The 27240-nt window shown below is 56.7% G+C and overlaps 1 protein-coding gene across 3 annotated transcripts in view; it reads right to left on the reverse strand.

Moving 5' to 3' along the window:
• The window catches only part of TTLL4 (tubulin tyrosine ligase like 4), a 36005-nt gene that overhangs the window by 4843 nt on the left and 3922 nt on the right, over positions 1 to 27240 (reverse strand). For 2 of the 3 annotated variants that reach the window (XM_045032005.1, XM_045032003.1), the window contains exons 1-15: positions 24421 to 24547; positions 18535 to 19984; positions 17105 to 17217; positions 15812 to 15875; positions 14593 to 14717; positions 13142 to 13252; positions 12163 to 12239; positions 11042 to 11236; positions 10875 to 10957; positions 7391 to 7519; positions 6928 to 7050; positions 4809 to 4907; positions 3942 to 4076; positions 2799 to 2936; positions 846 to 948 (exon numbers count right to left, since the gene is read on the reverse strand). In XM_045032005.1, coding sequence (XP_044887940.1) covers positions 846 to 948; positions 2799 to 2936; positions 3942 to 4076; positions 4809 to 4907; positions 6928 to 7050; positions 7391 to 7519; positions 10875 to 10957; positions 11042 to 11236; positions 12163 to 12239; positions 13142 to 13252; positions 14593 to 14717; positions 15812 to 15875; positions 17105 to 17217; positions 18535 to 19898 — 2859 coding nt within the window. In that variant the 5' untranslated portion in view covers positions 19899 to 19984; positions 24421 to 24547. Of the gene's footprint in view, positions 1 to 845; positions 949 to 2798; positions 2937 to 3941; positions 4077 to 4808; positions 4908 to 6927; positions 7051 to 7390; positions 7520 to 10874; positions 10958 to 11041; positions 11237 to 12162; positions 12240 to 13141; positions 13253 to 14592; positions 14718 to 15811; positions 15876 to 17104; positions 17218 to 18534; positions 19985 to 24420; positions 24548 to 27240 lie in introns of those variants that run through there. The other variant, XM_045032004.1, reaches the window with a different exon arrangement.

Consider the following 27240-nt stretch of genomic DNA (forward strand, 5'->3'; position numbering starts at 1 on the left):
GATGTGCCACGGGCAAAGGAGAGGAGGGAGCGAGGGGCACCAGTGCCCAAGGCCCCTGTCATGGCAGGGCAATGCTGACGTGAGATACACCCAGATGAACCTGGCAAGTGACCCACAAGCTGCAGAGGAAGGAGACAAACCCCCAAGGTCCCTGCCAGTCTGAGCTGGGGGAAAATTCCCTCCCCACCCCACATACGGCAATCAGCTAGACCCTGGGCGTGTGAGCCAGAGCCAGCCAGCCACACACCGGAGACAGAGAATGCTCAGTGCCACCGCAGAGCCCTGCCCCTCCCCGCCCGACGGCCTGGCTCCCGCCGTGGTTATCCCAATGCTTCAGAGGCAGGAGATTTAAAAAGCTCCCAGAATACATTGCTGAGAACATCCCTTCCTGACCCCTGCTGCTGGCTGACTCAACCCCTGAAGCATGAGCGTTAGGAACATCGGATACAAACCAGATCAACCTCCAGGGCTGTTGAGCCCTGCCCCCACCATCACAAGCCAGCCCTTCACACAATCGCCCTCTCTCCTAACATTGGTGGTCAGGGCGCCTGTCAGACAGCTCTCCCCCAGCGAGACGGCAGGCTGTAACCACTGCAAACGTGCAGCAAGTGGCATGAAAACAACTGCGGAGGAAACTGGGCTGGTCAATTTTTAGGCAAATGGAGGGTGAAAACCCGAAGTTCCCGAGAGGAAGCAGCGTTTGACACACTAGACTGACACCTGCTTGCCCCAGTCAGAGGGGATGCAGCGGGGACTGAAATACGGGAACACGCCTCAGGGCCAGCTCATCGGGGGCAAGACAGAAGCAGCTGCGGCGAGTGCTGGGGAAGAGACGCGCCTCCCACCTGATCAGGTAGCTTCTGTGTCAAGTAATACGCTCGCTTCATCTTCTCTGCCGTGAACTGCTCCGGGGCCGACTTCGGCTTCTCCTTCGTGGTGCTGCTTAGACTAAACAAAGGAGATGTGCCATCAGCGTTCCCCCGCCCCAGGGCGAGCTCGGCCAAGCGGGCACTTCGACCAGCAAGGAGACGCCCTGGGTAAGACGCTGCCCTTCCACAGCCTCTCCAGGCGAGTTACGGCCGCTGGGGAGCACCTGGCAGCACTGAACTGCAGCGCAGCTTAAGGGCACCCAGCCACCTGTCCCAGGAAGTAACCACCTCCCGGCCAGGCTCCGGGAAGCAGCCAGACCCGGGTTAACACCTGATCTGTAGCGATCACTTTGGGGCCTCCTCCGAGAGGGGGTGGGTCCAGCAGCGCAGCTCCCCTAGCTCGGGGCGAAGGGCCAGCGACTGGACTAACCTCCGGCTCAGGAGTTCTAACAGAACCCCCGGCCGGGCGGGGTCTGAACAGCGAAGGAGAAACACTGGGTATGAGCTGAGCAGGATTCAGCCTGTGGTGGCGTAGGGGCTGTCAGGTGAGAGACAGGTATTCAGCCTGTCACATGAGCTAGGCCTGGCGGAGGGGAGGTGACACCCCTGCCCGGGAGCTAGACAAAGGACAGGAGCTGAGGGGGAGGCTTGGGTCAGTTTTCGGTTTGGGAGCTGGGTGGTGGGTTTGCAGGGGAACCGAGGCTGGAATCCAGACACCCTGAACCCCCAGAAAGGCCAGATCGAGGGGTCCTGGCTCTGAACACGAGCGCTGCTGTATCCTGTGCTCCTGTTGTCCAATAAACCTTCTGTTTTCCTGGCTGGCTGAGAGTCACTGAGAGTCCCAGGAAGAGGGGTGCAGGGCCGGACTCCCCCACACTCCGTGACACAGCCTGAACGGAAATGCCCGGATCCTGCTACGTAACTCTTAGAATTAGCTGTTAACAGCAATGACATGAAACACTGACAGGGGCTTTTTGCTACCAATGTTGGGAGATTCGCTGCTGCTCCTGCACTAGGCAAATGCTGCATTTAGCCAGGTACAGGATGTATCTTGAACAGCCACCAGTACGCAAGAAATTGGCCCTGGTTTCGCTCTGGCCGGCCCGTGGCAGTGGGAGTGTGGGGGCCCAGCGGGTACAAAGCAGCTGGCAGAAAGAAGAGCTGGAAGTGAATTTGATCCCCCTCCTTGGCTGTTCACCCCGGTTCCGTCTGGAGGCAGGGATCGAGGAGCAGGCAGCACTCTCCTCCCACCTCCTTCCCCTTCAATAAAAGCCAAAGGGAAGTGGCTGCAGATCTGCGCAGAGCCGTAGGAAAGCACCGGGACCATGTCACACACACAAGCAGCCGGCGACCGGGTGACAGTCCCTGAACACACACTGGAGGCGGCAGATTCAGAGGGGCAGGGGAAGAGGCTCCTGCAAACTGAACAGGCACAACTGCCCGTGTGAACTTGCAGTTACAGCCACAACTGCCTGTTCTGTGCAGACCCTTAAACACCTGGAGCCGTGCCCACCGGTAGCCACTGCTGGGGACAACAGGCTCCAGACTGGCCAGAGGTACGGCCAGTGCCCGGATCATCTCCCCTCCTCGATGTCCTTCTGCCCGGGTCGGGAGGGACTGGCCTGCGGAGCTGGGCTGGGAGCTGAGAATGGGCTGGTGCAGCTGAGGAGCCGGCGCCTCCCCCAGCCACAGGAACCAGACGTTGGGTGTCCGGACCGTAGAGCTGATGGGACTGTCAGATCCCCTTTGCCATCAGACTTACGGTCACAACCTGGGCACCTGGTGCCCCTTGGTCAGCCTTGCCTGGAGCCTCTGGGTGGGGAGGGGAGGGGAGGGAAGGGGGGATGCCACGGAGCAGCTGCAGCTCGGCATGTCGTCCCAGGAGGGAAGAGGCCACACAGCCGGGCCCTGCTCAAGCCTCGCCCTGACCTGATGGTGGAGCTGCTGGCGCTCCCGGAGCCCGACGCCACGTCGTCCACGTTGGGAAGAACAAAGCCAGCCAGGTTGAGGAGATCCCGGATCATCTGGCCCTTGATGCTCACGTCCAGTGGCGAATTGGAATGGAGGCTGTGAGGAAATCGAACGGACCCGTCTGAGCTCCAGGCTGGAGGCTCCAGCAGCCCAGCCTGCCTCCCCCAGCTGGAGAGCCATTCATGGGGCCTGTCTGATTTAGTGCTGGGGTCTAGCGCCCCCTCTCCACAGAGCAAGGGACAGCACAGGCAGCCTCACTGCCTTGAATTCATGTGTCGCAGCTTCCCCCATACCTTCCCCCTGCCTGGTCAGCCTGGGCATTTCTCTGCTGAAGCCGCTGACTAAGGGGGAGGACTGGGGCCCAGGCATCCATTAAAAACTGGAACCATCAACTCCTTTCCCTGGTGTCAGCAGGCAGCCGCGAGACAGTTGTAACTTTCGCTTCTGCCGTCCGGAACATAGGAACTGCCGAGCCACCTCTCACCCACCGCTTCATCTAGCCCCGGCTCCTACTTCAGGAAGCATCAGCAAAAGCCACGCCGGCCACGCTGTGCTGCGTGCAGGGAACCCCTTCGGGACCCAACGGCCAGAGCGGGAGGGCTTCTCCCTTCCCTGGCCACAGGCAGCGGAGGCATGGTGCTCACCATGACCTACACCCATCTACGCTCGCCAGGTCTAACTAGGCCGCAGCCTTGTGGCCATGAGACGCAACCCTGCTCCGGTCCCTCGCAGCGTCTCAAACAAGGCGGCGCCTCCCTTTGAGAGGCGGATTAGGTAAGGGGAGGGCAGGGTGCTCACACAAAGAACGGATGGCTCAGCATCACGACCAGGGCACGTCTCCAGTTGCAGAGGTTTAGTACCCCAGAGTCAGGAGTGAGCACCCCAGTTCTTACGCGGGGACTGGCTCACCCAATCCCAGCGCTGGAGCACCAGAGAAAGCTGCCAGGACCGAGAACACACAGGCAGTCCGTTCGCAGGAGCGAGTCGCGCTCCCACAACACGAAGCGGGGTTCGGCTAAGGGCAGCGTGCGTCTTTGATCGCAGACCCGGGCACGGGGCTAGCTAGGGACAGAGCGAGGCAGGGGAACGCCAGCAGCCTACCTGGGGGAGATGTTCACTTCCAAGATCCACGGCTTGAGGTTCTCGTCCAGCATGACATCGAAGCCGAAGAGCTCGTGGCAGCAGGACGGACGCCGCACGTACATTTTCACCAGGCTGTTCACGTAGGGCTCGGACCTGACGGCAGGAGAGCAGACGCTGGGTAGGCCACCGAGCCGTTACGCCACTCGCATGTTCCCAGCTGGCTCCCTGCTGCTGGGGCTATGCCCCAGGCGTTTCAAGGCACTCTCGGGGAGCGGAATGAATGCCAGGCCAGCCCCGTGGGGAGCAGCAGCACAGCACGCCACCACGCCTGGGGCTGAAGTCAGGTCCCGAGTGACTCCCCCAGAGCAGATCTGCAAGAAGCCACTTCCAGGCCCAGGCTGGGAGGATCTGCTATAAGAATAAGATCCCGCCCTCCCTCCCTCCCTCCCCACCCAGAGAGGGGTCAGCGAAACGAAGCACTCAAAGGCCTTGTCCCCTGCTGTGCACACAAGGTCACTACTCACACTGGCACGAAGGGCCCTGTGCCTTCCAGCAGGTGCCATGGAGAGGAGAACACCCACCCATCCACCCACCCCCGGGGTTGTCCCGAGAACCGGTCCTGACAGATTTGCTGCAGGAAGCAGAGAGAGGCGGGATCTAAACTTCCCAACGGGCAGCCTGGATCCAATCGGCGGGTCCGGCCCCATGGCTAGATGGCCACTGATCTCTGGCTGCTATTGTGGCTTCGAGGACAGAGCTGGACGAAGGGAGGGTTCTGGCGAGGCAGCCAGGAGACGGGGGCTTTCGAGCACAGCGGGGTCAGGGATTCCCCAGCTGCTGTGGCCTCTCCTGCCGAGAGGGGCTGGGAGGGGCCCCAGGACTCACGCAATGATTGTTTTGATAACGATGTCCTTGATCTTCTCCCAGATGGCCTCGCTGTTCACCCCCTTTTGGCTCAGGTAGCTCCAGAGAGCTTTCAGTGCCCTGCGGAGACAGAGCAAGGGAGGTCACCGGAGCCGGCCCTGCCTCCCAGCATTCCCGGCAGCCCCAGCACTTCAGAGGCTACAGGGAGCTGCTTCCCTGCTCTGCAGTTAGCTACGCCCCACTGACCCCACCCCCCGGGAAAGGGAGCCATGGCGGGGCACCTTACCAGGAAACGATCAATGCAGGGCAGCCAGGGGGAAGGGCCAGTGCTCCCTTCCCAGAACGAGAGCCCCACACCCTCCCCTTCCCACAGGCGGCTGCCCTCCGACGCTGGGCACAACCAAAGAACTGACGAGAGCTACATCGGGCAACAGACTTCGACGTGTACCACGCTCTGAGCAGGACGCCCCAAAGCAGCCACTTGACAGGGGTGTCCCCTGCTGGACCAGGTCCCTCCAGGATTCCTTCGCGAGGCAGCTCCCGGGCTCCAGCTCCACTCCAAGAACAGACCTTTCTGCGCCGCAGCAGCGTCTGCAAGGCCCTATGGGTGAGGGAAGCAGGAGCCCCGGGGGGGGGTGGGGAAGGGGCGCGGAGATTCCCACACTGCACCCAGCAGGGCAGGCAGCAGATCAGGCCACCCGGACGCTCAGCCAGGGTCCCTCAAGCGCTGTTCAATGACGGCCCCATTGGCAAGGGGCCAGGAACCCAAAGGTTACGTCATGGGGAGGAGACGCCTTCATCTTTAACATGGGAACGGCAGGTCTCAGGGCGCAACGCTGCAGGCAAGCGGCACCACGCACCGTTTGTAACACTCCGAAGGGTCTCAGAGCCCAGTGCCTGTCCCCAGACAGGAGCAGCACCCCGGGAACTGGCGGAGGAGAGCAGCCAATGGACACATCAGAGGACACCCACCGGCAGAACAACCCTCCCCCCGCTTTGGGGTGCAGCCTGCTCGGAAGGGATTAGAAAGAGCTCCCCAGTGCTGCTCCCTGTGCAGTCAGGCAGTGGTGGCAACGTAACAGACAAACGTGTCATCACGGCTCCTTGAGCCCGGCAGAGCAACGGGAGTGGGGGCTGGGTCCCCATGAGCCCGGCAGAGCCACAGAGCGACAGGGGGGCTGGGTCCCCATGAGCCCGGCAGAGCCGCAGAGCGACGGGAGGGGGGGGGGAGGGGGGAAGGGCTGGGTCCCCATGAGCCCGGCAGAGCAACGGGAGCGGGGGCTGGGTCCCCATGAGCCCGGCAGAGCAGCACAGTGACGGGAGGTGGGGGGGGAAGGGCTGGGTCCCCACGAGCCCGGCAGAGCCGCAGAGCGATGCGGGGGGGAGGGGGGGAAGGGCTGGGTCCCCATGAGCCCAGCAGAGCCGCAGAGCGACGGGGGGGTGGGGGAGCGTTGGAGCCTCATGCATCAGAATTGTTAAGCAAGTTCCACTGGCACAGCCAAATTCTGCCCCCAGAAATACACCCACTCCCCAAAACGCTGTCCTACCTCTGTACCCCAAAGTGTGGGAGCTGGGAGTGCAGAGGGTAATGAGGACACAGTCTGAAGGCAGCAGGGTCGCACAGAGGTCGATTAGGCAGAAAACAACTGGCAGACTCGTTTCTCTAGGGGATGATTCATGAGCCGGACAGAACCCAGCATGAGTCTCAGACTCCAGGGAGAGTTAGTCGGGGCAGCAGCGAGAAAGTTGCTTTTATACGTAAACGGAAACCGCAGCATGGCGTCAATGGTGCCGTTCTGAGAGAGGCTTCGCAGAGCAGATCGGAAAGGGAAGTGCTCTGGAGCAGCAGCAGAGCGGAGCGGCGCTTGGTGGGGCAGGCATCTTTTAGCGAGTTGCGTGGCACCCGTGAGCCGAGCTGGACTCAGGAGACCCAGGTTCTATTCCCAGCTCCACCGGTGACCCCCCCCTCTAACCTTGGCCAACCCTGCCTCAGTTTCCCCACCTAAAACAGGGATGCTGCTGCCGCACCCTGGCAATGCGCTCTGAGCTCCGTGCACAGAACTACGATTGAAACGCTACTAGCGGCACAATACCGCCCAGTGAAGCTGCCCTTGCCCGGCGCCGCCCCGCCAGCCCCTACCATTTGTGCCCCTGACACGCAGTCTCGTCCGAGTTGGATTTGTACTCCGTGTTCTTCTTGTTCACGCTGTAGTTGGTCAGGTGCATGAACTTGTTGCCGAGGCTCTTCATGGAGGAGGAATATCTGGGCCGGGGAGAAGGACAAGGAACAGCCCATCGGATACTGAGCCAGGGCCTGCGCGGGGCTGGGAGCTGCATTCCAACGGCAGCTCCAACACACCCTCGCTGCCCCGTCTCCCGGCCTCCCTCCCCAGAGAGCACGCAAACGGCCCTTACGCCCACCGCCCCGGGGCACAGGAGAACACGGCCTCCGATGGCCCCAAGCACCCGCCGTTGTGATCTCTCTGCTGCACGTGGGGCAGCCAGCATCGAACCCATCAACACAAGCTGCGTCCAGAGGCTCCCGCCTGCTGAGCCCACCAGCGCCACCCCCCGGCAGACAACGCTCCCCCCGGGGGACCTACTTGCAGCTGGCAAAGCGCACTAATCCGTCTTTGAACAAGTAGATCCTGAGGGGATCGTAGCAAGTGACGTAAACATAAATCCTCAGGTCAAACTTGCTCCCGCCAATGAGGTAGGGCTTGTGCAAGTATCTGCAAAGAACAAGAGAGCCAGGTGAGCGGGATCAACTCTGTCTGGCACGGGGGGGAGGGGGCGGGGGGGCTTCCCTGGACACGGCTACAGGAGACGCAGCATCTCTGTGCTGGGAGAAGCACAGAGCAGCAGCAGCTGGTGGGCGCAGCGCTAAGAATCACTGCCGGAATAATGCAATTTGAGGACTGAGCTTTCCATGACGGAGACCCTGCAGCAGTCCCATGGATTCCCTTCTGAGCCCTGTTTTGAACCAATCTGCCTTAAAATAAATCCACTCTACCAGAGCTTTCTTACTACTGGAGAAGGCAGCAGGGAGGTTCATTGCACAAGGCATTTAGGAGATATAAGAGCTTAGGGAAGGCGAGGGTTTTTCACACTTGTAGGTCGGGGATGTTGCAAAGAGCTACCTCCGACACAGAGCGGGCTGCAAACTCCCGGCTTCGTTTGGGGAGGAACGCTGGGGGGGAATTTTTCATCAGAAATGCCCTTTTTGCAAAAATCATAATTTTCCAAGTTTTGATCTTCCATTGGAAAAAATTGAAACCATGGCTCTCCAGCTGGAAGGGTCTTGTCAATTTCAATTCCTGCTAGAGGCGACAGTGAAATTGACCAGGCCGGTCTGGGCAGGCAGCCAGCTGAAGGATTTGATTTTGGTTCTCCTGGATTTTTCTGGCAATCCCTTCCTGTGAAAAATTTCACATTTTTGAATTTTCATCCCAATTTGGGATGGAAAAATTTTTAAGTTTTTGCTGGAACAATTTTCCGTTTTCCAGCCAGTTCCATTTCAGCCTCGTGGGGAAGTTTCTGAGTGATTTGCCTGCAGAATTCACAGCTTTGCTGGCTGGAGCAGAAAGCCACCAGGACTACACTACAACAGATCTGTATTTCACAGGGGGAGAGCTGAAGCTGGAGCTTCTGCCCGACAGATCACCTGAGGCTGGTGCTGGAAGAAATGATTTCAGTGTATGCCACAGACTGTTTCACACAGAGGAAGGTTTCCTCCGAGTGTGTTTCTGGAAGAAGCCCTGCACCCTGTGGCCCTGCTCTCTAACTACAGGACAGAGCCACTGAATGATGGGCAGGAGGACACAGCTTCCAACGGTGCTGTTAATTCTTCAGTAGGAATAAAGGTTTCCTGAGCTATGTAGGAAAGATAGGAAGTCTGGCAAGAGACCACCCTGGCTTAACCAGGAGCTCTTCAGTGATTTAAAACTCAAAAAGAGAGTCCTACAAAAAGTGGAAACTAGGTCAAGTGAATATAAACAAACACCACAAGTCTGCAGGGACAAACTTAGAAAGGCCAAGGCACGAAACGAGATCAAACTAGCTAGGGACGTAAAGGGTAACAAGAAAACATCCTACAAATCCATTAGAAGCAGGACGACGACCAAGGACAGGGTGGGCCCGTTACTCAATGAGGGGGAAATAATAACAGACAATGTGGACATGGCAGAGGTGCCTGATGACGTCTTTGTTTCGGTTTTCACCAAGCAGGCCGGTGGTGACTGGACGTGTAACGCAGTGAATGCCAGTGAAAATGAGGTAGGATCAGAAGAGGCTAAAATAGGGAAAGAACAAGTTAAAAATGACGTAGACAAGTTAGACGTCTTCAAGTCACCAGGGCCTGATGAAATGCCTCCTACAACACTCAAGGGGCTGCCGGAGGAGATATCTGAGCCACTAGCGAGTATCTCTGAGAAGTGATGGCAGACGAGAGAGACTCCAGAGGACAGAAAAAGGGCAAATCGAGTGCCCATCTACAAACCGGGGAATTACAGACCAGTCGGCTTCACTTCTGTACCCGGCAAGACAATGGAGCACATCATGAAGCAATCGATTTGCAAACATGTAGAAGATAATGAGGTGATAAGTAACAGTCAGCAGGGATCTGTCAAGAACAAATCGTGTCAGACCAGCCCGGGAGCTTTCTTTGCCAGGGTAACAAGCCTTGTGGAGGAGGGGGGAAGACGTGGTTTATTTTGACTTTAGTAAAGCTTTTGATAGTGTCTCGAGTGACCTTCTCATAAACAAACTAGGGAAATGCAACCTAGGTGGAGCTACTATAAGGTGGGTGCAAAACTGGTTGGAAAACTGTTCCCAGAGAGTAGTTATCAGTGGTTCACAGTCAGGCTGGAAGGACGTAACGAGGGGGGTCCCGCAGGGATCAGTTCTGGGTCTGGTTCTGTTCAATATCTTCATCAATGATTTAGATAATGGCACAGAGAGCACACTTATGAAGTTTGTGGACGATACCAAGCTGGGAGGGGTTGCAAGTGCTTTGGAGGACAGGGTTAAAATTCAAAACGATCTGGACAAACTGGAGAAATGGGCTGAAGTAAATAGGATGAAATTCAATCAGGACAAATGCAAAGTGCTCCACATAGGAAGGAACACTCAGTTGCACACACACAAATGGGCAATGGCTGCCTAGGAAGGAGCCTGCGGAAAGGATCTGGGGGTCAGAGTGGATCACAAGCTAAATATGAGTCAACAGTGTGATGCTGTTGCAAAACAAGCGAACATCATTCTGGGCTGTACTAGCAGGAGTGCTGCAAGACATGAGGAGATAGCGGCCGGCCGGCAGTAACAGCCAGCGGCCGGCCAAGTTCCTCACAGCACCCTGCCTGCGGAGCCAGGTTAGGAGGCACAGGACAGGGGGGGAGTGAGGCACATGGGGCTGCTAGAGGGTCACAGACTGGGGTTCAGAAGGGGTGGGGGGGGCAGACTGGGCCGCAGGCTCAGGAGTTAGTGGGGTGCCAGCATTGAGCCAGGGCCACATGGGGACAGGGGGCTGCAGGGCCACATGGGGACAGGGGCAGATGTGCCTGACTGAAGAGCAGAGCCTAGGGGTCAGCCAGGGGCTGCATGGGGGAGGCTCCCCAACTCTCTAAAAATCCCCTTCCCCTAAAAAAAAATGTTCCATACTCCTCCCACCCACCCCCAATAGAGCTTCAGGTTCACTCCCAGGCTCCTCCTCTCTCCCTCAGCTCCTCCATTTCCCCCACTCCCCCAAGCCTTTGCATTGCTTCGGGGGGGGGGGGGGGGGGGGGGAATACGGTTCTGTATGTAGTTTTAATGAATTATCACTCACAGCTCTGTATTAACAAGCCTAGCAAGGAATCTATTTGTCAAAAAAAATTCCAGAATCTTGTTTTGTCATCTGTATTGTGCGGACAGGTTTGAAATTACCCAAATAACTAAAACTGGGGAGATTATGGTGTTATTCTGACAAATAAAACATGCAGAATTTGAAAATCTGTGCGCAGAACTGTTCGTGTTTTGGTGCAGAATTCCCTCGGGAGCATCTGTTTGCAGCCTGCTCCTAGCACAGGACACCCGGAAAGCCCAACTCACCTCTGCACCAGCAGCGGCCTCCTCTTGGGCAGCTGGCTCCATTTGTGGATGACCTGGATGCCAATGCCTCTGGCCGACGCCGGCTGGAAAAACACACACCAGAGGGCATCAGTTTACCTGGCCGTAGCGGCAGCAGGGTCAGTCACTCAGCCCCACTTGGTTCTTACTGGTTTCACGATCCACTTCTGGCGGCTACCGCTCTCCTCCCAGGCCTTCCTCAGCAGCTTGATGTCCTGGGGCAGGATGAAGGACTGAGGGAAGAAGTTAAACTCCTTCTTGCCAAAACGAGCCTGCATCTTCGACAGGTTGCGCCACAGACGATCCTTCCTCCCGATTTGAAATGAGCCAGGGAAGTGGTTTAACTGGGAGAGAACCGAACAAACAGCAGTGAGGAGGTGTCCTCCTGCGGCCATGTCCCAGCCTTCCCCCTCCACACTGACCCTAGGCATGGGGTACCCTCCCTCCCTCTCCTCCAAGCCCACCCCCCGAGCGGGGCCAGCAGGAACTAACATCTCATGCCGCTCTTTGGCTGGCACTTCGAGGGCTAGAAATACTGTATCTACTTGGACCAGGCCTCTCCTGGTGACGTGCATGTCTGTGGTGCAAAGCACTATGGCAACTGAGCCAGCAGCAGCCCAGAGCCTGCCAGACATTGATCCACGTTCGTAGCTTCCCTTCTCTCTCGGTATTGGTCCAGTCCGCACCAGGGTGGTCTCTGGATCCAACGCAGGCTCATCACACAGAAGCAAGAACCCCATCAGCCTCACTGCCAACACGGCACTGAGCCAATGTGAACAGAGGGGCTTGGTGTCAAAGGGGAGGGTGGGGGTGAACCCAGGAGATTGGCACCTCTGCAGCCCTGGGTTCAAATCCCAGATTCAGCCACAAGACCGAGGTGAGTTTGGAGATTTCACCCAACAAGGATCAGCCTAGATGCGCATGGTACATAGTAAAACGGGTCCCCCTTGCTCTACAGGAGCTCCCCTCAAACACACCCCCCACCCGCATCTTCCTCCACTACCCTTCGCCTGGCGCCAGTGGCGAGGGTCTCGGAGCACAGCTGTTACAGAGGGAGCTCCTGGCTGCGTTAGGTCCGTCGGGGTTCACGTCTCCTCTCCCAGGAAGAGAAGCATGTTACTGCAGGAGTGTTGGGGGAGCAGTCTCGATACTGCACACCGTGAGGGTACCATCCTGGCCGAGTTCCCTGGCCCACAGCGATGGGTATCCAAGGAAGCGGCGCAGCTCGCCCGGATGGCACCGCATGCACTGAACCCCAACGCTTTCATACCTTCTGATGTTCCTTGATGGCTCGGAAGCCAGGCGACTTCATGTGATGGCCCCAGCAGCCCAACCAGTCGCTGTTTTCTGGAGGAGAGGAGACAAAATTGGGGACAAGTTCACCACTTGCCCAGATTTCATCTTACAGAAGGATGCGCGATCACCCTCCCCAACTCACCCCGAGGGGTCCAGCAGGCATTCACGCTACTGACACCCCTCCGGCTCCGCCAAGCCAACCCTGCTGGCCAGGCTCCAGCTTTTCTAGGTGGCTACTTTCCCTGTGAAACATTCTGCACTGAGCACACAGACTGCACCTCTCATCTTCAAAGCACCAAACACACATTGGTCACAGCCTGGCAGGACACACTCTAGGAGAAGAGATGGGCTGAATGATACACGGCAGCTTCTCCCTGCCGCCTCGTTTCAGACTTGCATGCCAGCGGAAGCGCCGTGTTCATGCGTTGCACCCAAATAACCAGGCACGACCGCTTCCCCTTCCCCAGCCGCAGAGGGAACAAATCGCTGAGGTAGGAGATGCAGCAGCACCGCTGGGTTTGAAATTTCGGGAGCCATTTCAAAGTTTTCAGGAATGCAAAAGCAGCAGCCAGAGGCAGGCTCTGTGCAAGCTCCCTGTGGCTCTGCTGATGCACGACGGCTAGTCCTGCTCTGCTCCCCACACACAGCTCTACTCACGTCCCTCGGCCCCGATCGTAACCTGCCCTGCACACGTCAAGCAGAACCAGCTGGCGAAGCCATCCTCTGCAAAGACCTTCGCAGCGCGGGCCACGGGCCTGAGGGCCGAGGCTGAGACCCCGACGTGTATTCTACAGCCACCTAACCGACTTCTAGTCTCGCCAACACAGGCCCGGAACAGAACTGCCCTGTTTCCCCCTTTGTGGGCAGCAGGATGAGATGCCTCCCCCTCCAGGCTGGCAGAGGGAGCCCACCACGCCCCACAGCCCCAGCGCCTGCCAACTCAGCCGACTTACTCTTGCTGACTTTGAAGTGGGACCTGCCGATGGTTTGCTTCACGATGTTGGGGGTGACGGTGCTCATCTTCCATCGCAGCAGCTTCCTCTGCTCCCAGGGGAGCTTCTCCACTGGCAGGGAAGGAAGCGATTGCCAACGTCAGGGCCGAGGGAAAACACGAGAGCTGAGCTAACCTTTCTGTAGCCCCGTCTGTCCTGAAGGAATTGACAAGCTTATACTGACGGGGGAATCGGGGCCAGCTGATTGCCGGCCTGGGGGAAGCTAAAGGCGAGCTCAGCGCTCAGCTCAGACCACTAAAGCTCAAGCAGGTGAAGTTACAGGCGGGCACGGCATGGAGGGAGGTAACTGAAGGGAACCGAGCGGGTGGAGCACCACCCAGTGGGGCTCGGTCCCTTACGTCAAACGGACCAATCCATCTAGTGTGGCAGCCCCTCGTAGCAACGTGCCCCCCGTCCTGCCACGCCGGGAAGGCTGCAGACAGCTGCTCCGTGCTCTAAGCCCACTACAGCACTTGGAACCTTCCGAGCAGGGGATGGGCTGCCAGTTACCCCAGAGCTCTGCCCACCCATGTGTGTAACACCTGCTCTCTTCCCGTTGGCTAACGCTCTGGGGCAGGGGTGGCCAACCTGAGCCCCAGAAGGAGACAGAATTTACCAATGTACATCGCCAAAGAGCCCCCCACCCACTCCCCACCCTCCAGCCCCTCCCCCTCTCCCCCATGCCTCCCGCCTGCCATGATCAGCTGTCGTGCATGTGCAGGAGGCTCTGGGGGGCAGGGGGAGGGGCGGGGAAGGGGTGGAGTGGGGGGCAGAGCAGAGGGTCGAGCAGTGAGCACCCCCGGCACACTGGAAAGCTGGCGCCTGTAGCTCCAGCCCCAGAGGCGGCACCTATGCAAGGAGCCACATAGTAACCTCTGAAGAGCCGCCCGTGGCTCCAGAGCCCCAGGCTGGCCACCCCTGCGCTAGGGACTGCGATCTCAGCACTGACCGGTCACTATCCTGCAGCAGCAGCCTCTGGAAGCTGGAAGCGTCAGATCTTCAGAGAAAGGAGCAAGACCCCCTTGAATGACATTAACTCTGCAAAGCTGTATTCTTGGGACCACCTCGTGATCAGCTGCTGCCCCGAGGGCTCCCCCTCTCCAGCCTCACTGCAGAAGATCTGAGCCACAGCCATTTCCAACCCCTTTGGGTATTTTAACCCTGAGTACCTGTTTCCCTCAATAACACGGGGCAGGGAGTTCCACAGGTTAATTCTTACAGGAGGTGGGGGTGGCCATTTTAGTTTGTTCCTTTAATTTCACAGAGGGGGTTACTTGTTCTTTCACCATGGGATGAGAAGGGAGCACCCAGCCCGCATTACCGTTCCGGCAACTTCCTGTTCCCTCCCCCCCCCGCCCGGGCTCCCGGCTCGTCCCTCCCCGTTCTGCTCTCGGCACTCAGACCCAGCTCACCTTTCTCGTCCCGAGTACTGAAGTAGATGGTTGGAGGCACGGTGGGGAATAAACTGCATACGAGAGCTGGTTTGAGGATCCGCTCTCGGGCCTCGAGTGGCCGGGTCAAACACTCAAGACAATTCCTGGAAAAACAAGGGAGGGAGGGCGAGGAGGGTGGGCTGCTTTGAGACAAGAGACGTGGCCCTGGCAACGGGTCCAGAGAAACGGGCAGCCTGACCCCGGGACAGCTCCCCGGCGGCCTCTCTCAATACCAGCTCCCTGCAATTCACCCCCATGGGCTCAGAGACTCTGCGATGCAACAGGCATCAGGAAGGGATCTAAGGCCCTGAGGCTGGTCAGGGACGGGCTGAGCAGATCGGTTTCTGCTCCAGGGCAGCAAGGGAGCCTGGCTGCTAGAAAGGGAGGGGTCGGGTGGAACTCCATTGTCCTGACTGGAGGGGGAAGCTACCCAAAGTGACCTGCAGTCCCTAGATCTGCCCCTTTCCAGCTGCCAGCACGGGACAAAGCCAGCCAGCCGCAGGGAAGTTACACTCTCGCGGGGCGGGGCGGGGCTGTCCCTCCCATCAGGAGTTTTCACCCCATCACTGGGGACACCTGCTGAAACCAGCTCCAGCAGCTTTCCCGGGCTCCATTTCCTGAGGGAGTTTAGTGATGGCGGAAGGCAGCCCACTGACAGCCTGGAGCACGAGGCCCAGTTTAGCCGCATAGGTGGTGTCAGAGCAAATGCCCCTCCTCCTGCCAGGGGGCCACTTCCGAGGGCTTAGAGGAACGCGCCGGCTCCATGACGTAGTCACTCCCTGCTGCAGGAGCCCAGAGGCCAGGCAGGGCCAGGCACGTGGGCCGTTTGTGACATTCAGACTGGTCCACTAGACGCTGGAGCGAGGTGCCTCGCAAGCCCAGCTCCTTGGCCAGCGGCCAGGCAGCTGTCAGGCAAATCCCAACCTGTGCCCAGGAGTAACGAAGGGACGGGAGTGAACTGAAGACAGGGGCTTTACCCTGCGGCTAGCGAACGGGTGTCTCTCGCTGAAGGTATTTGCAGACTGGTCCATACGGGGGACAGAATGCCCTAGTCTCCAAGCAGCTGACTTCGATTTGAAAGCCGGGCACTACACGTACTCTGTATCCTAAACCAAAATGGCTCCCCTCTGCCAAGGAGCCAAGCGTCTGCCTGAGACACCAACCCCCCTGCTGTAGGACCCCGTTTGGAGCAACTAACCTGGAAATCAGAGCCACGGAGCCGTTGGGCGATAAGCCTGTGACGGAGGAGCTGTCCGACTCGCCTGCAGGAGGAGAGACTCCATTAGACAAGGACTGGGGGCTCCTGGGGAGGTTGGAGATGAGGGAGAGAGTCTGAAAACCCAGGGCCACCAATGCTCTCACAGCCTCCCTGCCGCCCCCAAGCGATCGCAGGAAACTGGCCAGGTGGATACGCACAGGAGGTTCAAACGACCCCCGTTCAATGCCCCACAGGGCCCTGCAACTACACCCAGCCACAAACCAGCTCTAATTCTGGGGCAGAGAATCCGAAACACCGGTGTGACACTCTGCACCCACATACAGCAGAGTGAGAGGATCAGCCTGTATCTTGTACACCGGATGTCATGTAAGGTGTGGATGGAAAAGTTACGGTTTGCTGAATAGGATTATCCTAGCTGTAGGCACCAAGTATCATTTTTGCATCTGCAGTTCTGAACACTGACTGTGTGCGTGTCTCTAGGTGTTTCCCCACAAAATGGGCTGGCAGCTTGGCTTTAAACAAAGGGGTTCCCGCCCCATGGAACAAGCTATAAAAGGGGGAAATGACATCACCAGGGGGCCTCGCTCCCCACACCACACCCGGAAACCCCCGAGGACCAAAGACGGAACTGGGGGAAGTGCTGGCCCCAGGCAGGAAAGGAGGACGCCTGCCTGCGTATGAAACCTTGGGGACTGTTCTACTCTCTGACAGGGTGAGACACTGCTCGATTCAAGGCTGGGTAATAACTCAGACACTGGTCAGGCTTTGGACCAGGGCAGAATGATACAGCTCCGGGGTCCTAGGCTGGGGGTATTCTGGCTGGAGCCTCACTCACTCTGGAGCTGGGGGTTGGTCCTGCTTTGAGCAGGGGGTGGGACTAGATACCTCCCGAGGTCCCTTCCAACCCTGAGATTCTGTGATTCTATGATTGTCAGTTCTTGAGTGGCGGAGAAGCCTTCATGCGCCTGCAGCTGGTGTGTCCCGCCTGTGTGAGCACAGCTGCTGGAGGGGACTGCAGCTTGTCACGGCATCACGGGGTGAGAGGGAGCCCGGGCTGCTGAAACAGGGCTCAGTGGTACCCCGGTTCCACTGGGGGGGGAGGGGGACTGGGTCAGACATTCCTGAGGAGCCATGGCCTCACTCACACCCAGCTCTCCACAGCCCAGACGAGCGTCCTCAGCCAGCTCGTTTGGAAAGGGAGGAGAGCACCACTCACCGATCCCCAGTCACGCCCCACCCCCCCTCAGCTCTCCTTGGCACAGCCGCACTAACCCTCCTCTTCCTCCTCATCCTGACTGCAGCCGTCTTCCAGCCCATCAGGAAGCTCTTCTTCTGCATCGGCTTCGGGCTCCGCGGGGTCGAGCAGGGGCAGGCTGACGGCCGCCCTGGAACACAACAAAGAGTAAAGTCCATCCATGCAGCGGCACACGCGGCTTGTCTCCATCACAGCACCACGGAGGCACCTCCGCGGCCCTCGAGAAGGATCTCCGCCACGTGCCTGGGCTGATGTATCTGACCCCAAGGCGGGGCGGCTAGAGCGTGACACCTGGGGTTGTCTCTTTGCTACACAGATCCCCAGGGCACCTCCAAGACTCAGACGAGGGGAGGGGACGCAGGGGCAGCACTTCAGGGGAGCCAAGGTACCTGTTGTGACATTACATCCCATATTCATCACAGAAATATGGCTCGGCTATGACTATGGAGAAGATGTACTTTATGCTGGCGCCGAGACACACGTGCTCAGTTTTCAGACACGCTTCGGCACCAGTGTCCTGAGAACTGAGCAAACAGCTACAGGAACCCCCTTTATTGGAGCAGAGACAGGCAAAGGGCCCTGACTGCAGAGGCTGAACATCCTCCGCACACGGGAAGCGGCGTGAGCCTGGCAGATCACTGGGGAAGCGAGATAACTGCAGACAGATCACAGGGGAAGCTGCAAAGGGAGCGAGGTCTCTTTGATCTGGGATTTAGTCCTGAAGCTTTACCCAACACCTGACAGTTCACCTGCCATTCGTCCCTGCAGAGAGACAGGTTCTCCAAAGCTCAGGGCACTTCCCTTTCATCATTAGCAGGTCCAATTAAACACTCGCCTCTGTCTAAATGTTTGTTATTAGCACAGGAGACCAACCTGAGCAACCCCATCTGCACCACAGGGCTATTGGTTCTTAGTACAGGTCAGGGAACTGCCCCTGCACACAGGCATTTAGTGCTTGAAAAAAAACGGCTGAGCCAGCCGGCAGCTGCCTAATGCCATGCTGCAGCAGTGATACCTACTTAGTACGCAGACAGCTCTTCCCAAAGGGGAGGCCATAGAATTGACAGAGGGGGAAACCGAGGCACAGCTGGGCAGTGAAGAGACTGGCTCAAGGTCACACAGGGAGTTAGGGGCAGAACCAGGGACTGAAGCCAGGCATGCTGGCCGATTCCCAGTCTGGGGCACACGGCTTCTCTCAGGTCGACAGCTGTACCGGATCGTGGCACATGGCAACAGTGCTCCTAGGTAACCTGCTGCATTCTCAAGCAACCAGCTGCCCAGAAGCGTCCACACCCCTGAGTGGGGATCTGGAACGGCTCTCAGGACACACAGAAATGCAGGCTATGCCTGCTGAGAGATGCAGAGGGGCACCGGGGCCGCGGCAGCCCAGCTGACCCCCCAGCCCCACAAAGGAGAGATCACAGAGCACTTTTACCACGGTACTCACTCTGGCTCTCTCAGGGGAGCGGCCTGCTCCCATTTCGCATCCTTGCTCAGCTGGATGGTGGAAATCTGAGCTGCTACCGCGGAGATGTCAGCATGGTGGGCTGGCTCGGTTTTCCCCACCTGGTCTCCACTGCTCAGGCCCAGGAAGTTCACAGTCCGACAGGGCGCACTGGGGTCCGAAGAGTCAGAATTGGAGGCTAAGAGGCAAACGCTGATTCGTTTAGTGCAGACGGTGGCACTGTTGGGGCCAGCCAGGCTCAGGTTACCGCTTAGGCACCGGTTACCCAGCTCCAAGTTCAAGGGGGCGGCCGTTTCTTTTGGGTTCAGCTGGGCGAGGAGATGCTGTTTCCAGCGGCTGTTCCTATTGAATAGGTTGTACTGGAAGCCCGTGTTCATGAGGCAGGAGGTCTCAATCCTGCGGCCGAATTCGTTGTAGGTAACTTTCCCGCTCAGTTTCCTCACGGCCTCTGTGAGCCGGATCTCTCGTTCCTTGGCTTTTAAAGTCTGCACCCGGCTCTCACTGTCCTCCAAGTGCCAGGAGCTTTGCTCGGCTCGGAAGGCCGCGTTGGGCTGAACTGGAGACAGGCGGGACACGGGGGTGGCTTGCTCCAGCACAAGGCTGTTGCCTTTCCCAGATCTGTTCTCCAGACTCAAGGAGGAGCCGTCCCCGGTCCCCCCACAATGGGACCAAGATATCGCCGGAGACCTCGGGGTGTTCTTCAGTTTCTTGTTCTCTGGCGACTGCAGCGAAGGCACTTTAGCACTGTTTGGCCGTAGGAAGGCGTTATTGTTTAGCACTGGTTTGTACTGGCCGGACGTTTGTTTACCTGAGCCTAGAGGAGCGCATTTCCCCCCTGAGCCGGCCTGCTCCCCAGCTGCACTCGGCCAGGGGAACGGTTCCACCGCCGAGGATGCCATGCCGTGCTCAGCCGGGAGCCCTTTGGATGGGAAAGGAAGCTGTCGGCTCTCCGAAGCACTGGACCGTAAGCAGATGGACTCGAGCCGCTGGTAAGGCTTGTGTCTGAAGTACGAGCGCCGATACAGCAACGTGCTCCCAGCGAGGTCCGGGAAGGGATGGGGCGGGGAGCGGGAGAGGGGCAGGCTTCGGTCACTCAGGTGACTGCTGCATAACGAGGCTGGGTACAAGAAGCAGGTGCGCTGGGGAGGGATCCCTGAGTGGATTGCCCTGTGGTCTTGGAAAGTACTCACATGCTTTCTTCCTAGCTTCCAGATGGGCTTCACCTGCTGCTGGGCGAGGAACCAGGCCTGGCTCTCGGGGGGTCTCTCCGCAGCTGGAACGGGCAGTTGGAAGTTGCTTCTCCTTTTGAGGCCTATACTATAGTGTTGCGGTCCTGCAGAAGCCATGTAGAGCCATAGCACACCAGGCACGGGCTGACTCAGAACAGGGACTCCGGCGGTCTCACCATCATCTTCTCCAAGGTCCTGTCAGCCTGCAGCAAGGACACAGGAAGCAAAAGCCTTCAGCTGCAGCCTGCACCATTGGCAATGCACTCCCCGCCCAGCACCCAGCACCCGGGCAGGGTGAGCTTTGTGCACGCTCAATGGATGGTACTACAGTATTAGAGGGGACGGGTAGGTGGGACTCCAGCCATCCCTGCCTATCAATGGCTGTGCCCCTCCCCACGCTGCAGAGCGAGCCCACGGTGCCTCCTGAGGCTCTGCCCAGGCATCCCAGTCAGAAGTGAACTGCGTTTCCTGGGGCAGGCGACACTCGGGTGAAAGGCAGCGTCTGACGTTCAGCAGGAAGCTGGGGACGTTCCTGATCGCGGTTTACAAAGCAAATGCCCAAGAGGGAGCAACCACCCACAGCAACATCTCAGCCCCCCCGCCAGGTGTAGGACTGACAAGGAGACTAGCTTAAACCCACCTGTGGGGCCTTGATCTTCACCTCTCATGCCCATCCCCTCCCCGCCCCGGCACTCCCCTGGGACACAGGCTGCAGAAGAGATCCAGAGAAATCCAACCAGAGAGAGAGGAACTCGGTCTATTCTGGGGGCTCTGGCACGCAAGGCTGGTTACAAAATATTAACAGGCTCTTCGAATTCCGGTGATGGGGACGGGGGTAGGAGAATCTCAGGAAACTAGCTGGGAAATTCAGGGGTCACCCCCAGCATGGTATGAGCGACACACACTCTGGAGCTCACGGGGAGAGAGACCGCGGACGCCAGACGGATTACACCATCCCCATCCCCATCAGCATGTGTACAACTTACCGGGCTACCCCCAAAACAGAAAAGCGAGTTTGCCACCCATCCTTTTGGTGAGAACGGCAATTTTAGAAGAAACGCTATTGCTGACGTGATCAGAGTGTGGCTTGACCGCTCCCCTGGCTCTGCACACAGGCCGATTGAGCGCGTTACCCCTGGACGCAGCACACTGCTCAAGGACTGGCTGTTGGAGCTCTCCCAGGAGCCACACAACGTCACCCACAGTCCAGTGCGTCCCAGGACAGAGGGGAATATGCAGGGCAGCAGGAAGCAGGCAGAGCTTCTCTGGTCTTAGTTCTGAACTCTCAGAGACGGAAGCTCTCTCCAGACTCGACACAACGTCAAAGGAAAAGCTGGTCTCCCGCACAGAAGTGGATGCAGCGAAGAACAGCTCTTTGAAAGAGCTCTGCCCACACAAAAGCCTTTACTTTCCTAGCCAAGTCCAGGGGGGGAAGCCCCTTTTCACTGCTGCTTTGCAGGTACAAAAGAACAGATCCAGTTGCCAAAAAATACAGCCACAGCGAAATGAGTCAGCAGATGAGACATCGCACACAAGCCTGACTCAAGACTGGGACAATACAGCCAAACCCCTTCAAACACTGTCCGGTTTACACAGGGTGGATTTGATTTAAATCACTAGTCAGGAAGACTCGGTTTAATCATTGTTTTCTACATAAAAGTGCATTCTTGATGGTTGTTATAACCTTAATACGTATTCTTCACAACTCAGAGATAGAGGTAGGCTTCATTTGTAGAAGGTACACACTATACATTTTCAAACAGTGATTTATTCTGAAAACTTTTCGGATTAGTTTTACAGCTATATCAGACAATGAAGGATTGGTTGGTGATTTCAGTTACCAAAGGTAACTGAAGCAGATATTTATGAAGTCACTGGGAGGTGAACTGTCTCCAGTTCAACAGGTTAATCATTAATATTTGGAGGATTTTCTTGCCCTGCTGTATCAAGAGGAGAACATCACCAGACAGACATTTACATTGTTTTATTTAACTAAAACATTAAATATTCTGGATTTTTTTCTTCAACAGTAAACATGTAATATTTTAACAAAGCAAGTGTATGTCCCTCGCTTCTCACATTTATCTCCAAAATTCTTCTCCTCCTCCAGATCTATTCCACCCCCAACAATCTTCTATTCATCGAACTTTCTGAAACTTTGCACTTTCAGAGAGAGGTAAGGCATTGACTCTGTGTACACACATTTGCAGAGGGACAATAGGGTTGAGGTCTGTTATTTCTTACCTCTATATATTATTTATTTATTTAAAAACATTTTTGCTGTTAACAAGCATGTTATGTCTGGAAACACAAATCCACAGTCTGAGAGCTACAAAACTAAGCATCTCTGACGGTATCTTCTAGACTGAGCACTGAGTCCCGTTGGGTAGATGGAAAGATTAACCTAAATAATCTATACAGAAGCCCCTGGAACCCCATAAGACTGGGTCCCTAATCCATGAACTATTGGAACTCATTTACAAAACTTTTCTTAAACATGACATGAATATATTGTCTCATATTATAGAATTAGAATTTATAGTCCCTATTCCATGTGAGAGATCTGAGCTATAATGTATCTTAATTAAAACTATCTTTAGATAAAATGCTTTTTGAATAAAAAAACCTATCAAAAATCCGATTTAAAATAAAAAAATCAATTTTTTTTATTTTTTTAAATAATTGATTTTTATCCACCTGAGTTTACAGCATTCAACAGTTGCAGCATTCCTGACTCCTGTGTGCAGGCCTTGAGATCACGGTGCTTCTCTTAAAGACCCAGCTCCTGGAGTCATGATTACGTGACACTCAAGTTTCTCACCCTCCTGGTTGCAGAGAAAGGCGTGAACACGTCACCTGAGTGTGCTCTAAAGGCTCAGGCCTGCTCTACATTAGAAAATAAGGTCCGTTTACCAACGATCGACGGACCGTTGACCTAGCGCTGTCTACATGGGGACTTAGGTCAGTTTAACTCTGCGGCTCAGGGGGTGGATTTTTCCCTGCTCGGGGAGGTGGCTCACCCATGCTGATGGCGATGTCTATGCTGAAGTCCTACAGAGCGCAGCAGTGTCGCGACAGCGTTTTCAGTGTAGACAAGCCCCCAGACACCAGAAGACGAAATAAGACCCCAATATATAGTCTTGCAACATTTCACGATTTTTAAGCCAATCTCGCCATTTTGGGGGCCTGCCTCCACCTGTAACCACTTATACTGTACCTGGCCATTCCTTGGGGGGGGGGCGGGGGAGACAAACCAGGTTAATCTGAGAAGAAACAGTGTGAAAAGGAGGGAGGAAAGAACCCTGCCACCCAGGCTATGGCTGACTCCGGGTACGTCTCCACTTAAACCTCTCCAGCAGCACAGCTGCAGCACCTCCGTGTAGACCAGGGGTCGGCAACCTTTCAGAAGTGCTGTGCCGAGTCTTCATGTATTCACTCTCATTTAGGGTTTCACGTGCCGGTAATACATGTTAATGTTTTTAGAAGGTCTCTCTCTATAAGTCTATAATATAGATCTAAACTATTGTTGTATGTAAAGTAAATAAGTCTTTTAAAATGTTTAAGAAGCTTCGTTTAAAATTAAATTAAAATGCAGATCCCCCCGGACTGCTGGCCAGGACCCGGGCAGTGTGAGTGCCACTGAAAATCAGCTTGCGTGCCGCCTTCAGCACCCGTGCCATAGGCTGCCTACCCCTGGTGTAGACACTACTCTGATAAGAGGTGCTCCCCGTAGGTGTCAGTCGCGAGGCAGTCGCTAGGCTGATGAAAGCACTCTTCCGTCTTGCTCTCACCACCGGAAGTGGGGCCAATAAAAGATATTCCCTCCCCCGCCCTGTCTCACTAACACTCCCCACAAGCAGTTGTACGGCATAGGTAGCAGTATAAATGATACCACTAGAGTTCTAGCGGGTAGCGTCCCTGTGTAGACAACTCACAGAGAACGCGCCTGGTCCGAGAAGGGGAGGAAGGAAAAGTGAACCAGGCAGAGATAGGAGTGAGATAACACCGAGAACGGGAAATAAACAATTCACGGGGCCACTGGCAAAGCACAGGACAGACAGGGACCAACTCTCAGAGGAGAATTCTTCAGTAGCTGGAGATTTTAGGTACCTGCTTCCTCCTTCAGAGCTCCACCGTTCTCGAGCCAACTAACCTCCAAGCACTCACGAAAGTTGTCGCAAAGCAAGTTAGACTGGGCAACGCTTTGCACCGCCACTGGGAACAACCCCTGCCTGGCCCCAGGGAACGGGCTGGCTTACCTGAGAATTTTCCATCTCTAACATCTAGGATTTCCCTGCTATCCTCAGTGTGAGGGGAAATGCCATCGCCTCCCCAGGTGCATGGCATAACGCAGGTCGTGCTAACGGACACCGGGGAGCAGCATGACAAAAGCGGCGTCTGCCAACGAAGTCAAGCCATGGGTTCGAAAGCACTGAAACCAACTAGCCACAATCCATGTCCTAGGCTCTTCCTGCAGGGGACGTGGCAGCTGCCAGGAACAGGCCACCCTGCTCTGGAGATTTCTCCCCCCGCCCTGCTCCCTCCTTAACAGAGCTGGTGGTTAGCACTTACGCTGCACCTGAAACAGAGCCAGATATTGCTACCGCCACGTCCCCTAAAATCTCTCGGGCAGTCTCACCTTCCACCGCTCTGTTCCGCGGGCTGTCTCGGCCATCAGCCCTGCCAAGCCACCACCGCCAGGTGCGGGAGCTGGGCTCCACTCGGACTCACAAATCAGCTGCGGAGTTGGAATCTTTATTGCTGAACAGACCAGCTTGCCTCTCAGCTCCCAGGAAAGCTGGCAGGGCTAAGAGTCGGAAAGAAACACTCGTAAACTAAGGAAGTTGGATCTGGATTCATGGTGACGCATACAGGGCCCCTGAAGACCATCTTTAGAGAGCTACCAAGTAGAACTGCTCTTTGGTATAGTTCCTGGAGTTACACAGCACCTTTAATGTTGAGCCAAGCCCTAGTGGATTCAGCAGGAGTTTGCCATTGCTCTAGAAGCACCATGCAGCGTGTGCACGGGGACAGTGAGCCGTCTCCAGCGATTCTCCCCACCTCTGCCTCTACAGCCGCAAGACAGGGAAAGCCAGAGGAGGGAGGTTTTCCGTTTGGTACTTCCCACGTGCCGCCAGGGCAGTGCTTTACCAACTGCTCCCTCGGGCGCACTGCTCCTTTCCCACCCACAGCAGGGCCCGGCGCCTGTATAGCTCACGGCTGCTCCTCCAAGCGAGCGTAACGCCGGCACCCGGGACAGGGTTCTGGGCTGCACACGGGAGTGAGCACCAGGTTAACCATACGTGGGATTTTAAACCCATGCGTGGGGACGCCCAAATCGCCTGCAGCACCTGGGATGCAAACCCTGCAAAGGGTGTTTGCATAAGACTTCCTGCTGGATTTGAAAAGGATCCCAGAATAACTGGTGATGGTCCGAGCTCCAATAGTACTTAGCACTCAGGCAGCGCTTCCCCTCCGGAGATCTCCAAGCACTTGCAGAGCTGGATTTTAACAATATCAACGTGGGGCTGAATTGACTTGGGGGGATCATTTTAAGCAAGTCTAATTGGAGGGAGTTGAGAGCGCACCCCACGGGACAGGCTGTTAATAAGGTTACTACAAAGGGAACAGGCCAGCCACCAACAGGAAGGCAGCAGCAGCAGCAGACACTGCCCATGCTGGAACCAGTCACTGCATGCAGTTCACCCCTCTGGCGTCACTGTCTGCTTAGCGCTGAATGAAGACTCTGGGGGGGTGGGGGGGGTGCATCAGCTCACAAAGCAATCCGTTAATTAGACAGCTGGACCCGAAACGAGATACCCGGCCGGACAAGCCCAACCATGCTCAGGCTTGTGTGCCCATTCACAGGGGGATACGGTGGGGCGTTGAGTGGGAGGGCACCACACAGACTCGGGAGAGCTGAATTCTAGGCACAGCTCTGCCACAGACTGGCCCTGCAGCCCCCGGCAGGTCTGTTCATCTCCCCCAGCCACATTCGCATCCGTCCGGGCACACTGGGGGCTTCACGGACACCGAGGTTCTTCGGCTGGAAATGGCTGCAGACCTGCAGAGTCCTGTTACCGGGAGCTCCCAGCCTGGCCTCAGGCACGGGTCAGGAACACGGTCACGCTCAGCCTGAAATCCCACCGCAGCAGGTTTCTGCAAAGGACGCGCATCAAGGAAGCGCAGAGCAGAAACGTGACTCAGCAAGTCGTCCCCTATCAGCGCGCACACGGGACAGCGAGAGAGCCAGGCCATAGGGGACATGCCCAGCTGCTGTACTGACTGCAGAACCGTCCGCTTCTCTCGGCTCCGGCAGCTGCAACATTAGGGCTCGGGTCTCTGTGCAGTTTCTATCCCACCCCATGCGCTGGGCAGCAGAGACCGCTCTACAAACCCCCGGCAGAGGCCAACAGCAGCAACAATGACGGATGCTCAAGTTTTGCTTCACCAGAGGTCACCTCTAAGGCCTCTCTGTGCTGATTCCGGCATGCACCCCCCCCCCCCCCCCAAAAACCTGTCAGGGCCCCAGCACTCCGCTGTATCCTCAGCTGAGCAGTAACACAAGTCATGAGAATCACCAGAACGGAGCCACATCTCCACCGCACACACCACGTGTCAAACACAAGGATGGGGAAACTATTTGCCTGCTCCATAAACAGGCCTGATCTGACACCCACGGCAGGATGTCAGAGGTGCTCAGCTCAGGGGAAAACAGACTTGGAATTTGCCTCTGTGCTTCTTTAAGGTGTATAAAGCCAGCTTGGCCGTCCCCCCACACCACCGCCACCCAGACGCTGGGTGGAGGGGAGGGGTTGTCATTCCCACTGCTGTGAACTCTTCTGCTTTTGTTCACACCTATGCCAGCCACTGGGGAGGGGGGGGGGAAAGCTCTTCAGATTCAGCAGCCCCAGGCCTTCTCAGCCGCATTTCTGGATCGGACTCACCCAGGAGCCCCTCCACTCAAATCAAGAGAGGCCAAGACTTGACTTTCCTGATATTTCTAAGAGAAAAATCTAACTTTTTAACAATCTTTTGCTGCGTCAGGACGTGTAAAGGGGACATGCCTCCGTTTCCCCCTCCTTGCAGATCGGCACTACTGTCCAGCTGGGTAGACTACAGAGGACGTTCAGACACAAACACACCTTTAAGTTAAATACGAAAACGGGGAAGTTACTCCCTGTTTCTGGTGGAATGACCCCACACGGGTTTTGACAGAAAAGGCCACTGAACATTTTAGGGGTGACGGCGGCCCGGGCGATAGGCGGAGCTGTGGGGGGGTGGGGGGGACTGCAGAAGAGCTCTCGGGTTGGTCGGCACAATAGTGCATCAAGTGGTCGATGTGACTTGCCAGGATTTCAGTACCCCTGAGAGTGAGCAACAAAACCTTGGAGAGAAACTTCACTCCAACCGGGGTGGGGGCCACCCTCGGGGATGGGGCCACAGCTGCTGAGCGTGC

Source organism: Mauremys mutica, chromosome 10 (assembly GCF_020497125.1).
Source record: "Mauremys mutica isolate MM-2020 ecotype Southern chromosome 10, ASM2049712v1, whole genome shotgun sequence".
Classification (NCBI taxonomy): domain Eukaryota; kingdom Metazoa; phylum Chordata; order Testudines; family Geoemydidae; genus Mauremys; species Mauremys mutica.